This window comes from Silene latifolia, chromosome 7, assembly GCF_048544455.1.
Source record: "Silene latifolia isolate original U9 population chromosome 7, ASM4854445v1, whole genome shotgun sequence".
NCBI classification, from domain to species: Eukaryota; Viridiplantae; Streptophyta; class Magnoliopsida; order Caryophyllales; family Caryophyllaceae; genus Silene; species Silene latifolia.
This window is the reverse complement of record NC_133532.1, coordinates 55,070,805-55,087,639: the sequence shown is the minus strand read 5'-3', so window position 1 is coordinate 55,087,639 and position 16,835 is coordinate 55,070,805. Positions and strand designations below refer to the sequence as shown.

The following is a 16,835-nucleotide window of genomic DNA, read 5'->3' as shown; positions in this document are numbered from 1 at the left end:
AAAATCCCGTGTCTAGAATAGACTTCTATTTTCGAAAATTCAATTAATTTCAATCAATCAAACTCAAAATTTTGGTCCGTCTTTCTTACCCAAATTTCCGAAAATTACATACCCTATTTCAATCCCGAGTCTTTAAACTCATCATCTTTTGAAAGAAAAAAGATTCATTTTCCAAGGCGAAATAATGCCTAAGTAGGGTTAAGATTTCATCCATATTTTAACTCTATTTACCAATCCCGAACTTTCGAAAGACTATTTACCAATCCCGAACTTTCGAAAGGATCACTTCCTAAGCGAAGTAACAGAGTTAAGATTTTTACCCATATTTTAACTCTATTTTCGATCCGAACTTTTGAAAATAGCATTTTCAATATTTCAATTTTCAAAAACGATCTAAAAAGGACATTTTTAGGCTGTTATAATGCCCATTTTGATTTGAAAATTCAATACAAATTTTTTTCAAATTAATCCAACTCATTTAAATTCCCGATTCTTAATCAAGCATGAGATTGAGTCGAGTTTAAGGTAGTGTCTTAACTATATAAGGTCATCTACCCCGCATCCCAAAAAATCTAGGATATGACACATTTGGATCACAAAAGTTAAAATCTTGGGTCCAAATCACACGAGTCCAAGTCAAACCACAAGGAACACCTCAACTAGCCCACATAGGCGTCCCTCCATCGAACCCATGGGCCATACATGGTCCAATCACGGGTTTGGTGATACCAAGCCCAGTCTAAAATCGAGTCGTTAGATCGTCGAATCTCTGTAAAATCCCAAGTTTGGGTCAAACCGATGTCTAAAGTCAACCATATGTCTAACCCATGTCAAAATGAACCTAGGGGTCGAACCTATAGTCTTGTTCAAGTCTGAGTCTTCTCATATGGGTCAATTTTTTGGGTTAAATTCAAGGTGTGCAGGTTTTATCCAAAATATTGATTGGTGCGGGTTTTCTTGTAGAAAGGCCGCCGAATACCCGACTTAAAGTAATGGAAGAAGCAATCAACAAGCTTAGTGCGACAATGAAATGTATGATGGATCGGATGGAGAATATCGAGTCCAAGCTCACCAACTCATCCGTCCCACCTCAGTCCGATTTGGAGAAGCGGTTTCAGGTTTTTGAAGATAGATTGAAATTAGCCCAAGGGAAAAGTATCAATTTCGAAAATGCAAGGACCTATACCCCAGTTCTAGACAAACTATCCGCAAACTTTGCACTTACTGATATTCCAAAGTTTTAGGATACTGAGGATCCGGTCCATCATGTTAAATCCTACAAGGATTACCTAGCTTTGAAGGGAGTACCTGCTGAAATGCTCTCTAAAATATTTGCTCAATCCTTGGGTACTCACCCAAAAGCATGGTTCTACAACTTAGACCTAAAGAATTTTCCCACTTTTGAAGACATCACAGTGGAATTCTGCAGACACTATGCTGATAATGTGGAAATCCAAACCTCTATGAGAACATTAGAGGTGATGACCCAAAAAGAAAAAGAAGGTTTCACCGAGTTCTATTCAAGATGGCGTGGTGAAAGTGTGAAGCTAGCTAATAAGCCCGATGAGGTTGAAATGGTGGATAGGTTCATAAAGAATTTACGACCCATCTACCGAGATGCTCTCAAGTACCATAATTTCAATTCTTTAAAAGAATTGGCCTGAAGTGGAAGGAAAGTCGAAGACGATCTTAGAGCCACTGAAGTCGAAAAACCTAAGGGATACCCGAGATCATCTTCTAAGAGTAAGGCTCTCACAACTACTAACTTTGTGGAAGCTATTAATGCACTCGAAAATGGGTCCAAAAGGCCACAACGCCAAAGCCCAAGAGTATTTACTGATATTGGGTGTACCTATGCTTATGCTCTTCAAAGACTAATGGCCCAAGGAAAGCTAAAGCCCATTGGTCCAATCCCTGTTATACCGGTTGAACAACGAAAGAAATGGTACAAACCCGATGCTTATTGTGCCTACCATCAAGGAAAGGGTCATGACATCGAGAATTGCTTTAAGCTAAAGCATGAAATCCAAGATATGATTGAGAACGGAATGCTTCCAATCCCGTATACTAAGCCCAACAACGTCACTAACCCATTTGAAGACCATGTCAATTTCATCACTGTCGAAGACAATGTTGATCATTTCCGTCCCACTCGCTTGTGTTATCCAAAGGGAGTATACATCGGGAGTATGTGGATTACTCTAAGTACCTATCAAGCCCAAATAATGAAATTCAAATTGGGAATTTTGCTATAGATTGTACTCCTTATCCCTCCGGAAATACCAACGAAGTTAACGGTATTTGGGCCGATAATGAGGATGATATATACCTTACTAAGGTTGCTACTGTTCCTCACACACAAGTAGAAATCCAACGATTAAGGAAAGAAGCCCATGAGTCTAATCATTTGACTGGATCTGGGCGCCCATTTCGCATCGAGAAGGCAAGCCATGCCTTTAGTCCTAAGGACATCCTTGAAAAAGTGTCCTCCAAAGAGCCTGCAACAGTCGAGGTTCTTGGTGAAGGGACGACCTCTGAGGCTCCCCTAATCAAGCAACTCCAAAATACTAAGGCCGATGTATCCATTTGGTAACTCATGTTGAGTTCATTTGAACACCGACAAGCTTTACTTCAAGCCCTTATGAATATGACCGTGTCACAAAATGTCACTCCCGACAACATGGTTACTTCCATCGTCCAACCAAGGCTCACCAATGCCGTGACATTTTCAGATGAAGATCTTCCTCCGTTTGGGCCTCAACACAACTTGGCCCTTTATATTGCTATTATATGTTGGAACAAACACATTCCGATGACTTTAGTGGATGACGGGTCCGCTGTAAATGTCCTTCCTTTGAAGACCGCTCACATTTTGCGCCTTGAAAAGAATGACTTCATACCGACCAATCAAACGGTTCGGGCTTTCGATGGTACAGTACGTCGAGTGTCCGGACTAGTCAACATAATGATTCGGATTGGATTCACGGAACGAGAAATAACATGTCAAGTGATAGATGTTGCTTCATCCTTCAATTTGCTATTGGGTAGGCCCTGGATCCATGAGATAGGGTCCGTATCTTCAACATTACATCGAAAAATCAAAATCCCGTTCAAGGGTGAGGTCATTACCATCAATGCTTCTCCAATTGTAGTGGCCAGAGGGGATATCACTTCCGAAGTGAGGGACGATCCCTCCAACGATCCGTGTGGGTTCGAAGTAGCCAACACCATCGAGCTCAATCCCGAGTTGGAGAATATGGACCTATACACAAATAGTCGCGTTTGCGAGGTCGTTTTCAAAACCGGAAAATACTTTGGTTTATAATTATACCCTCGAAGAGAAAATAAATTCGAAGTCAAACTACCCATGGACAAAGGGATGACATTTGGGCTTGGATATAGACCCACCGAGAAAGATTATCTCAAGAAGAGTAAGAAACCGATCGAAGACCGGGAAATCGAAATGGAACCGTATCTTTTTACTTTAAATGGATACTTTACGAGGGCCGGCGAAGCCGAGCCTTGTTTGGATTTTCCCGAACCCATTTATGATTGGAAGCATAAGAGACTACTTCCCGGGATTGAAATATTCCATAATTGTTACTACATCCCCGAGGACATCCTAACCGTGATGTCGGCTAAGACAAAACCGGCCCCAATCACTGATAATAGGGCTTTGGGCCTTCTCTTCTAAGGATCATGTTTGGTAAACATGATCCTTAGAAGTGAAAGGTTCGATCCATCTACCCTCATTTCCGTGGTAGATCCTCAGAGGACTAGCTCGGTATGGCGGAAAACCATTAAATGGACCGACAACAAAGGGCCTTTATTCAAATTGACAGCTGGAGAAGGCAAGATATTCAACCCAGATGTTGAAACTGATTCCGAGTCTGAGTCCGAGTCGAGTCCTGAGTCTGAGTCTAAGGAGTCAAGTGTTGAAAACACCCCCTCCCCAATCTTTTCTTCTCATGCTGGTATTCCGGGGCCTGTCCCGAATACCCCTATTCCACAACTGAATTCTTATCAGTTGGCCCAAATATTATCGCATTTCGTGAATTTTCAAATTAATAATAAAATGAACCAGTTTGCTTATGACTTGTTTTATTTACATTGCAATTCAATTTTTGAAAATGATTGTTTTAGTAATGACATTGAGAATGAGGTCGAAGGCGAATTGATTGAAGATGACGATGAGGTAGAACCGCCTCCACAATTGGTTAAAAGGTTAGAAGAATATGACCAAATAAGCTCGGTAATCGAAGATACCGAAACCATTAATATGGGAACCTTAGTTAAACCGAAGGAACTTAAGATAGAAACTACCTTAGATCCCGAAGAAAGACGAGGGTTTATCAATCTACTGGGGGCTTTCAAAGATGTATTTGCATGGTCCTACAAGGACATGCCGGGAATTGACCGGGAAATCGCATAACATAAAATCCCGATCAAGCCGGGTTTTAAGCCAGTAAAATAGAAGCTACGTAGAATGCGTACCGAGTGGTCCGTAAAGGTAAAGGAAGAAATCGACAAACAATTCAAAGCCGGGTTTATCAAAGTCTCGGAATATTCAGATTGGGTTGCTAACGTCGTTCCAGTACCAAAGAAAGACGGGAAACTCCGAGTTTGTGTGGATTTTCGTGATCAAAATAAGGCAAGTCCGAAGGATGATTTTTCACTTCCTCATATCGACATGTTGGTCGACAATACCGCTAATCACGCTCTTCTATCATTCATGGATGGGTATGCCGGATATAACCAAATAAAAATGGCCGAGGAAGATATGCACAAAACCGCCTTCACAACGCAATGGGGAACCTTTTGTTATACCGTGATGCCTTTCGGTTTGATCAATGCCGGGGCAACATATCGAAGGACAGCAACGATGTTGCTACATGACATGATGCACAAAGAAGTAGAAGTTTATGTCGATGACATGATCGTGAAATCCAAAAAACGAAGTGGTCATCTCGAAGCACTTCAAAAGTTATTCGAAAGATTGCGAATATACAACATGAGATTAAATCCACAGAAATGTGCATTTGGAGTCACTTCGGGTAAACTATTGGGTCAAATCGTTAGCCACAGTGGCATTGAAATGGACCCGTCCAAAATCAAGGCTATCGTAGAAATGGCTCCTCGCAGGACTGAGAAAAAAATGCGAGGTTTTTTGTGCCGAGTCTAATATATAAGCCGATTTGTCGTGAAGCTAACAATGATATGCGAGCTGATCTTTAAGAAACTAATGGTTGGAGAACATGAAATCTGGGATGAACAATGCCAAGCTTCTTTTGACAAAGTCAAAGAAGTGTTATCGTCACCTCCAGTTCTAAGCGCACATGTATCTTGGTTGCCCTTATCACTGTACCTTACAGTTACGGATACTGCAATGGGGGCTATGCTAGCCCAAACTATTGACAAAGAAGAAAGAGCAATTTACTACTTTAGTAAAAAGTTCTTAGAATATGAAGTGAAATATACTCCACTTGAAAACACATGCTTAGCTTTGGTTTGCGCCATATAGAAGTTAAGGCACTACATGCTTAGCTACAGTATTAACATTTATTCAAAAATGGATCCGATCAAGTACTTGTTTGAAAAACCTGTACTAAGTGGTAGAATGTCAAGATGGACCCTTATGCTATCCGAATTCGACGTCAAATACGTACCCTTAAAATCTATAAAAGGAAAGGTAGTGGCTTATTTCCTTGCCAAAAATCCAATTGAAGAAACCGAGGCAATCGACACTTGGTCATTTCCCGATGAGAACGTAATCCATATCGAAGATGATGTGTGGGACCTATATTTTGATGGAGCATCCAACTACATGGGATATGGAGTCGGAATCCTCCTCATTTCCCCAACAGGTGAACATCTGCCAGTCTCAATCAAATTGGACTTCAATGTCACCAACAATGCCGCCGAATACGAAGCATGTTTGCTCGGTTTGCGTAGCACTCTAAACCTAGGCGTGGAACGACTTCTATTGCACGGGGACTCATCTTTGGTAATCAATCAATTAACCGGGTCCTGGAAAATCAAAAGTGAAAGTTTGGCTCCTTATCAAATGAGGATCGAGGAATTGGAACGATTCTTTGATGATGTCAAATATGTTCATCTTCTGAGAGATGAAAATCAATTTGCCGATGCATTATCAAAATTGGCAGCCTTAATCAATATTCCCGAGCATATGGATAGTATGCCCATTTGTGTGGAAAGGAGATCCGCACCATCATATGTGAATGCAATCGAAAATCCCGAGGAAAGTGAAACCGATCTTTGGTATACCGCCATCTTGAAATACAAAGAGACGGGAGAATACCCTTCAGACCTCGACACACGAGGAAAGCGGGCCCTTCGAATGTTGACAGCCCAATTTATCAAGACCGATGATTGGTAGTTATACAAAAGGACCGCCCAAGGAGTTCTTTTACGATGTATCGATAAATCAACTTCCGAGAAGGTTATGGAAGAAGTCCATGATGGAGAATGTGGGCCACAGATGAATGCACACATGTTAGCCCGGAAATTCATGAGATTGGGTTACTATTGGACCACGATGGAAGCAGACTGTTGGAAATATGTTAGGCACTATCATAATTGCCAAATTTTCGCGAATGTCCAACATGTACCTCCTTCGATGTTGTACACTATGACATCTCCCTGGCCATTTTCAACCTGGGGAATCGACACAATTGGAAAGGTAAACCCTTCCGGAACGGGATGACATTGCTACATTCTAGTTGCCATTGACTAGTTCACGAAGTGGGTAGAAGCTAAATCCTATAAGGTTCTCAATGCAAAACAAGTGGCAAAGTTCATTCAGAATAACATTATTTGCCAATATGGGGGTCCCACACGAGTTCATAAGTTACCATGGTACCCATTTTCAAGCTGAAACCAAACTTATACTTCAGAAGTATAAGATCAAACATCACAAATCATCACCTTATCGCCCACAAACAAATGGTGCTGTAGAAGCTGCCAACAAAACTGTTTCAACTATTCTAAGGAAAATGACCGATAATTATCGGGAATGGCCTGAGAAGATACCCTTTGCATTATGGGGGTATAGGACTACAATAAGGGCAGCAACCGGGGGCAACCCCATATTATTTGGTGTACGAGATAGAAGTGGTCAACCAGCCGAGTTAGAAATACAGTCTCTAAGAATCCTACTTGAAAGTGAGGTCCCAGAAGCGGATTGGGTCCAAGCCCGATATGATTCTCTAGTAATGCTCGATGAGCGCCGTTTAACTGCCTTATATCATGTACAACTCTACCAGAAGAGGATAGAGAGGGCCTTTAACAAAAAGGTCAAACCCCGAGTAATAAAAGAAGGAGATTTGGTCTTGAAATCCATGCGTGCATTGTTGCCGGTAGACCCGAGGGGTAAATTCAAACCAAATTGGGCCGGCCCATATTTGGTCAAGAAGATTTTGTCGGGTAGAGCCGTTCGATTGACAGATCTGGATGGGAACGACTTTGCAAACCCAACAAACTTAGATCAACTGAAGAATTACTACCTTTGAAAAGGGACCTCATTCTCAAATGTTATGACATAATATTTGAAATTGCAATGCATTTAGAATAAATCATAAATTGTCGGTATTTGCTAACACTGCATTAAATACCTTTGTAACTGGAACTACGAACTCGGTTTGATTCTGCACAAGCAGATACGTAGGCAACTCCTGAAAAGAGTACAACCGAAACATCAATTTTGTAATACGAAAATGAAATTTTTTGAATGCAGAAATTGGGGATTCTTTATAAATTATAGTTTTTATTTCTTTCTAATTCCGGGCGAAGCCCATGACAACTTTTATTTCCGAGCGAAGCTCATCACATAAATGAGAAGGAAAACACACAACATAATATAAATAATAATAGTAAAATAGCCAAGACTAAGTCTTAAGCCTAGCTACAACCCGGGGCGCACGGCCCATCACCGCGAGATGATGCATGTCTCACCCATCTTCACTTTGGCCCGTTTTGGCAGAGGACCCACATCTTCTTCCCGCGGGCCGAGTCGGTCTCTCACACTCAGTCGAGGGCCGAGCATGTCAGCTAGTGTCGGTGTGGACATCGGCCCACCTGCGCATGCCCAGCCCGATCTGTGAACAATGGCAGCGGTCTTTTGAAAGCCACGCTCGGCGGCGTAAAAATGCTTTCGACCGGATCGTTTTAGATCGGTCGGTTTCATCTCGGTAAGGGTCTCGAAACGATTAGAGATGTTCGGAGTCGCCACCAAGAATTTGTGGGATGCTTGGAACCCGTTCGAATCCACTTTATACCTCGGTCAAATGAAGCACAAAGCAGGGTTCGACATAGGTACTAAAGATAAGGAATCATCGCTCTTTAGCATCCTATCTCTAGAATGACTCTCGTACGCCCTGGATAAGGTCGTCCACTATCCAAAATTTATGAGTAAGAGGCGAAGGTACGTATTGGGAAGCCCTTTAATCAGATACCCAATCCTGCCCGCGGTAGTGGTCTCTACAGATCGATCTTGGTTGGTTGAATGCAAAAGTTGATAAAACGGTTTAAATGCATGAATGCGCATCCAATAATTTAAACCTAACATGTGAGAGCTTTCTAAGTCGGTTGATTTAATCCAAGTATCAAGTATAAGATGTCGAGTTGGATTTATGATTGATTTGCATACAAGAAGGAAATTAAACATCCATTTACCAAATTAGGTTTATGGTGCATAACGTGATCCATTTGTCTTAGTAAGGCATTTTGCAAATAAGATTTTGAATGAGCAAATAGTCATCTGATCCGTCCTATATCCGGGCTAACCGGAGTTGGGATCGTCCTAGACTAATGCTGGAAAGAAAATATGCCCTGTACCAGGCGGCTACATGAGGCGCGAGCCAGCCGGCGGTGTAAGGGGACCTCCCCTGGTTTTGAAAATGAGAATTGAAAGGCCTGTTTTAGGCGCGGGTCAACCTACGGTTATATGCCGTATTCTGACCATTTAGAAAACGTTGTAAAACGTGTTGAGAAATGGGTATTTGAACCCGATTTGGTTTGAAAGGTTCGTTTAGACCGCATTTGTTGATTTGAAGAACTAGACTCGAATAATCATCATTATTTTGATAATATTAGGTGTCGGGTTCGACTTGACAAGCTTGACATGAATAGTTTTGAAAATAATTATGAACTAATTACTTTAAGTTCATTTGAATATAATTAGTCGATACTCATCATCGTATCCAGGTTAAAATCCGGCATGGTATGTAGAACCAAGGATGACTTAGTGTTGGTGACTAATATGTTTGCTTTGAAAATATAAAGAAATGATGAAAGTGATGGGTGAAGTCATCGGGTCACATCCAATCAAACACATTTATAATTCTCAACAAATAGTTAGCGGTAAGTCGAGGTCGATCCATGGGATGGTGGTTACTCAAATTATTCAATATAATTATGGTTGTGCTTGGGGTTGTCACAATTATAATGGGTTGATGATTCTAATCTAATAAAAGCAATAAACAAGCAACAAAAGGAAAGATGTAAACAAATGACTAAAAATGCTAGGATATCATGGGTTCATAAGGAAATCATGGGAGTTGATCATACAAAAATGTTCTCAATTATAAGCAAGCAATTATTGTTGTAAAGGAACCGAGTTGGTTTATGTCTTACGGTTCTTAGGAAGAGTTGGGTCCCGGAGCCGAATCGATTAGATTGTATAACACCTACAAGTAGACTTACTTTCCCCCTAATCACTTCTATGCATGGTCTAACAAGACTCGAGTTGGTTTATATCTTACAAGTCAAGTTGAATAGATAAGAGATGGTTGTAAATGCAAGGATTCATAGGCTTAGCATTTCATCAAACATAACATGTGCATAGGTTGACATCACAACAAGCAAGCAAATAAACTATGTGAACATATTAGATTAAGTATGAATCAATCTCCATGTTGGTTTCCTTAATTACCCATTAATCCTAGCTAAAAGACTACTCACTCATTATCAAGTTTGACATGCTAATAAGGTTGTCAATCATATTAACAAGGCAAAACATGATGAACAAGTAAGAAAGATTAACAATAATTAAAACAAAGATTAAGAGAATTATACCTATGGAGATTCCAAAATAATAATGCAAAGAATAATAGAAGTACTTGATGATTGATGGAAGGTTGTCAATCTCCCAATAAACCCAAATGATCTTCTAATTACCCAATAATAAACTTGAATTACTCAATAATAAACTTGAATAATAATTAAAGGAAAGATTAATGTGTGATTTGTGGAAAGATTAAAGAGTAATTTATTCTAATCTACTCCTAATGAAAGCTTAACCTAATCTAAAGAAAGATTGATTTAATCTAATGAAAACTTGATGGTTTGATTATTACAAATGGGGTATATATAGTAGAGCATCATTAGGTTGAGCAAGGGTAAAATAGTAAATAACAATGCTAAATGTTAGGTAAGGAATCGCTCCTCTCAAAAGAGATGCCGGTCTCCTTTTAGCTAGTCTTTGACAAAATATGCGCGGATCATGGTTCACGTAGAAAGGAAGAACTTCCTGTCCAGGAATATGCTCGTTCCGAGCTGAAAACGAGCATCCAGAGCTTCAACCCGAGCGGGTTGAAATTGACCCGAGCTGGTTCATCATTATCCTGCTCCAGATAGGCTTGACCCGCGCGGGTTGAGCTGCTATTCCCTTTCTTTTTGCTTTTAAGCCTAAGATGCCTCTATATACTCTTTATTTCTTCTTCCTTGGTCATCATTCTTGCCTCCTCTTCATACTTAGTCCATCAAATATCGTTAACAAGCTTCCAAATATGCACGAAAGACGGTAATTTTCGCCTTATTATCTTCTTTCCTACAAAACATATAGAATGCACTAGGAAAGCAAATAGGAAGGATTTGACGGATAAAATGGTCATGAAATGTTATAAAAGTATGCAAAATAAGTTCAATTAGGGGACTAAATGTGCGCAAATAATGTTCACATCAAATATCCCCAAACCGAACCTTTACTCGTCCCGAGTAAAGAGGTGACTAAAACTAGACCTTTATTTAAACTATCCTAATAATATAACCGATATGAGACAATTAGCGGGTCTCACTCCGCCCCTTCAACTCACAACAAGACAACCATGAGGTAGGATGCCTTCTTGCAAGGCAAGGTGGGTCTTGCCAAAATGGCGACACATCCAAGCATTAAAGCACACAAAACAAGTAATGGATGCATCTACAAAAGAATAGCCACTTTCCTCATATAAGTGGCGGAAATTATATAAAGGGGAAGCAATTCAAGGGTACACACTCCTTCATAGATACAATTTCTTCAAACTACTAAACCTAGAAGGATACCAATAAATCACCTCCAAGTTGTGTCAAGCTAGGGTACCTTTGTCCTCAATCGCTAAGTGCTTTTGTCAAGAGTAGACTCCCTATGGTGTTAGAAACACTGGAGGATCGCGGAATTCCCCTTCTTACCTAGACAAGAAGAAGGGTCGTCCCCTCTCTACCATGCACAAAAATAGATACGATGGATATAGGGATCAATATTATTTGAGTTTCATGTGGGAGTTTGCTTTTTTGTCCCCCCCCCCCCCAATTTCTTGTGGCATAAAACATTTGAGAACATTTTCTTTTTGCCATTTCTTTTGATGTTTGGCATTTCAATACTTGACAACTTTCAACTCTTGCATTTTATTTTGAACATTTTCAAAGTCACCCCAATTAGTAACGAGGGTGCCTTATATTTGAAGCATAGGAGTTTTTATTTTTGTTACTCCTCTTTTCATTTGATGCAATTTGTGCAAACTTTTTGACTTTTCATTTCATTTCTTGAACTCAAATTTTTGAACAATTTTTTTTGTGCCCATTCCCTTTGATGACAAAATGGGGTAGAACATGGATGAATGATGGTTGGATGGTTTCAAGGGTCACCTTGGAATAAACGGTAGCCAAGGAGTTATCACATCACAAGGTACTCTTGACTAGGCCTTAATCCATGGGTCAAAGGAGACTAGCATGACACATCCTAGGGTGTTTTACAAGTATTCTAACAAGCAAAGTCTTAAGAAGAAAAAGTATCTACTAGGGCCTATATACACTTGTCAAGCTTCCCAAGTAGACGGTTTCACAAAATTTTTCTAACATGCAAACTACATGCCATGATGCAACTAACATTTATACATCCTAATGCATATGCTTCTACCAACTACTATGCCAAATAGTCTAAATGCAAGTCCTAAATTCACATTGTATTTATCGCATCAATCAAAATAAAGCCACATAGTTGATACTGTCGTTTCGTACCAAAAATAAATACCTAAGTTACTACTAACAGAAGTCAGCGGTAAGTAGGGTCGATCTCCACAGGGAGGCTAAGTTGCTATCTATCTGTTTAATTCGGTCTGTCAGGGTGTCACGGAAATGGGGGTTTTGATTGTATTGACTAAAACTATTACGAGGTTAAGGAAGGAGAGGTAAAAATAGAAGGATTTAACAATAAAGAGAAGGGAATATGCTAGGAGTCGGTCCACCGTGGCAACTATACTATCGGGTATACTAAGACGATTAAACTATTGATAAGAAGAGCTATGGTCATCACCTTTCGGTCCTTAAACCGCCCTAGAGCGTAAAAAGCTTAGCTTTCGCCCTCACTACAATACCCTATTGTAATTAAGCAAGCCTTCCCTTCCAATCTTTCGATCCAGGTCGGGGTTAACTAGATTTATTGGTCTCCTGCACACATTCATTCCTCCTGATAACAATTAAATTGCCTAATACAATTCTTATCGCAAGGCTAATCTATTCAAGTCAATTAAAACATGTTGCTACCACGGCTTCCCTAATCCTAACATACTAAGGAGAATTAGCTAGTCATGGAAATAAGAGAAACAAGAACAAAAGAAATAAGAACAATAAACATTAAATTAAAAAGAGAGAAGGGAAGAAAGAATTACTAGAATAATCCGGAAATGAAGAACAAAAGTAACAGTGTATCGAACAGTAACCAAGTAAGGGGGAGAAGAGAAGAGAATGAGAGAGAGTGTAAATGTCGTCCTCAGCTTCCTATTTATAAGAAACTAGGATTAGCTAAACCTAATTGACGGAAATAAAGCAAAAAGCCCAGCCCGTAGCAAAATCCACTCGATCGAGTGGAATAAAACCACTCGATCGAGTAAACCGAGCCAAAAACCAGTCGATCGACCAGATTAGTTACTCGATCGACTGAATCACACATAAGGGATCGGGTCGATCGACGAAAAACGCTTTCGGCGACTAATTATTAGACCTAAAACCACTCGATCGACTAGGAAAGCACTCGATCGAGTGGATCTTGACTTCAGCAGCTTAGAATTCACGTTAGTTTGACCTTGACTTGTCCTTTTAGCTCCCGAAACAACTTCACGCATCCCAAGACAGCTATAATTCCCGCTCCAAATCTACTCTTCCTACAAATGCATGCAAAACGGACGGCAAATGGCTTGATTTCACTACTTTTGGTTCCATTCCTGCAAATAAGACAAAATACACCAAAGTAGCATATTCGGGGCATTTCGTAGCATAAAACCACGATAAAAGCATAAAGATACGCGCATAAATTAGGCTAAAAAGATTATATAAAATGCACGTATCAAATCTCCCCAAACCAAACCTTTACTCGTCCTCGAGTAAACTAAAATGCAACTAATGGAACGGAAAAAGATTTCTCAAAGCTAGCTACAAATGCCCACTTAAGCCAATTTAATGCAGACGAACTAACACTTATAGAAAACAGTCAAATGTAAACGAGTTATAAGATGTTTATAAAAGTAGCTGAACCGTCGACCTTGCAAGACCTTTAATACTGGACTCTCACGGGTCAATCTTCTCTCATGAAGCAAAGGGTGAACATATATATGTAAGAGAGAAAGAAAAATAGCCGCTCACCTAAACTACGACCCACATAAACATGCTGTTGGAATATGTGTCCTCCGACAATAATGCGATCACGACTGTTGATCATGATGATCACATGTTTAAGTCTCATTATATAGAATACAATTGGGAAGTAATATTGTTACTGTCAACTGGTCAACATATATCGGTAATGATTGGTCGACTAGAGTTTGACATTTCTTGTCGTGTGACGGCGGTGATCGTTGACCCCTAGGTCATACCTATAGGGCGATACTCTTAATTGATCATTTAATTAATCGTATAATGTTACGAGTTAATTAAATTACTTGAAAAATTGACGGACGATTTTGGAAGTAAAATTTGCGTATCAAATTGAAATGTGGTTAAATGAGATACGGTCTGAGTAATCAAATTGTATCATTACTCGGATGAAATTATTATTTAAAGAAACAATTGGATTTGAATGAATTATTATAAATGCGATTTATAAACGGTAAAATATTTTGGTACGAGTAATTATGAATTACTAAGTCGATTTTTGTATATGACGTATTTTTATTAATACGTTGATTTTTAATATGTTAAAAATACATAAACAATTTATGTTACATGTGACATGTGACATATTGACATTTGACAAAAATAATATGGAATCCATATTACAATGTGGACCGAAATATTGGGAATAATTAACATATTATGTTAATTTAGATTAGTGGAATTAATCATCATTTCTCTAATATAGGCATGCATACCTAGTGCCTTTTGTGTAAGAGCACAAAGGCCATGCATAGGCCATTTCCCTCCACCCTACCCGGTTCTCCCTTGGAAAGAACAAGGGTTCTTTTTCATTTTATTTTATCTTTCACTATATGGCATAGTGTGTTAGATAATTCATTCATTCACTCAACATAATTATTTTTAGAGAGATAAAAATAATTCCTCTTCCTCTCCTCTTCTCTCAACCGGTTTTGAGAACTCAAATACCAAATTTTTGGTTCAATTTTTCACAAGATTAATATTATACTAGATCAAATAATATTAATTAGATTAAGTGTTAAGCCTTGGGTATAAAGCTTAGGGAGAGATATTATACTTAGATCTTGTTCATCCATAAGGAAAAGCTCAAGATCAAAAGAGAAAGGTGATCTCTTTTGTGCCCTAATAACCGAAAATCTCCAATGTAAGGACATGTTTTCTCCTCTATTTTATTATTGTTTGCATGCATAAAATCCGTTTTAATTTTATGACAAATTAATTTAGACATATATGAGTATGTTAATATGTATATGAATCTACATTTCCTTCAATCGGTATCAAGAGCCTCGGTTGTTTGCATGCAAATTGGTTAAAAGTTTTTCCGAGTTATAAGAATAACAAATAAAACTTGTAAAATTTGTGTTATTATGATATATCACGAAATTATTACATGCATGTTAATATTTCTGGTCCTAAAATGTTTTAGGATATTTTGGTTAATTTTTCGGATTTTTATTGTTCATAATTTACAATAATGGCATTTAAATATGATTTTATGAGTAAAAATGTCATTTTTGGTCTAAAATTAGCTATACTTCGAATTTTAAGTTGATTTTTGGATATGTTGTCACATATATTATTTTGAGATAACCTGTAAATTTTCATAATTTTTGGACTTGTTATGCTCGAAAAATGATTTTTTCATTATTAAATTCGGATTTAAGTGAAAAATAGGTTAATATGAGTTAAATTTCGAATCTGGTCATAGAAAATTAATATGTTGTCACATGAAATTTTACAAGATGTGTGTCAAATAATTGGCTATAAAGAAGTCTTTTTGCATGATTTATGAATTTTTGAAGAAAAATAGCATAAATAGTGACATTATTAGTGGAAAATTAATAAAACATAATCTATGACTTAGGAAAAACGTGTAATGTTGCATTTTATTATCTTTTTCAGATCTAAAATTGAAAAGTTAGTGAAAATAATTTTTCCATGTATTTTTATGATTATTTATTAAAAATCGATAAACCGCAACATTGTTTTTCCGGAAAAATTTCAAAATTTTTAACCTAAGATATTGAACATTATGAGTGTCATGGAATTTTTCCAGAATGTTCATGAGTTTAAATTTCAAATTTCAAATTTATTTGAAATTTTGTGATTTATTTGAAGTTTAATAGCTTATTTTTGTAATTTTGGTCCATTTATGAACAATTTTATAAAATATGGGTTAATTGTGGTCAAATTATTAGTGAAGACTAAATCTTGAGTCCTAAGAGGTTAGGGTAATTAACTTATGCATAAATATGAGTTTATGTATTTTTGTGATTATAAAATGTTGAAATCACGCAAATCCGTAAAAACCAAGTAATATACGATATTGGCAATTTAAAGGCGATTTAGCATAAAATTGAGCATGTTCATACATATTATAATGCTGCATTTTCTTTATGATTGTCATAATTTTAATTTATGTAATTTTTGAATTATGTAATTTTACTTAGTATGGCCTTAGATTTAATTGGTATTTCCCGAAATGTATGGGAATATCGATTCGGTTGTAATTTTTATTGTGATCTCGTATCACCGTTTTGTAATTTAATAGATTTATTTTATTTTAGTTACAAATGTATAATAGGAAATTATGTAATTTATTATGTAATTTTATTCATTCCGGAGTTCCCAAAGACGGATTTCTTCAAGAATGACGATACATAAAGACGGTGTTACCTCGAGATGCATGCCACAACCGAAGTTCAAGGGACCAATGTAGTTGGTTTCCGAATATGTAATAGTTAAATAGTTTTTCTATTTTAGGAAAGGCCATACTAGGATTTATTTATCTTTATGCTTGCATTTTATTTTATGTCACATGCATCGCTAAATCGCCATAACTAAACATGCATCCTTATTTTATCGAGTTTATCGACCGTGTCAAATATAATTATCGTAGTTCACCGCTTTAG

At 38.0% G+C, this 16,835-nt stretch overlaps 1 protein-coding gene across 1 annotated transcript; it reads left to right on the top strand.

Moving 5' to 3' along the window:
- Nucleotides 1–5,569: 5,569 nt before the first annotated feature.
- On the top strand, nucleotides 5,570–6,397 carry LOC141590100 (uncharacterized). Its single transcript, XM_074410712.1, has one exon. It carries the CDS (start codon nucleotides 5,570–5,572, stop codon nucleotides 6,395–6,397), a length of 828 nt encoding a protein of 275 aa, XP_074266813.1.
- Nucleotides 6,398–16,835: the final 10,438 nt, after the last annotated feature.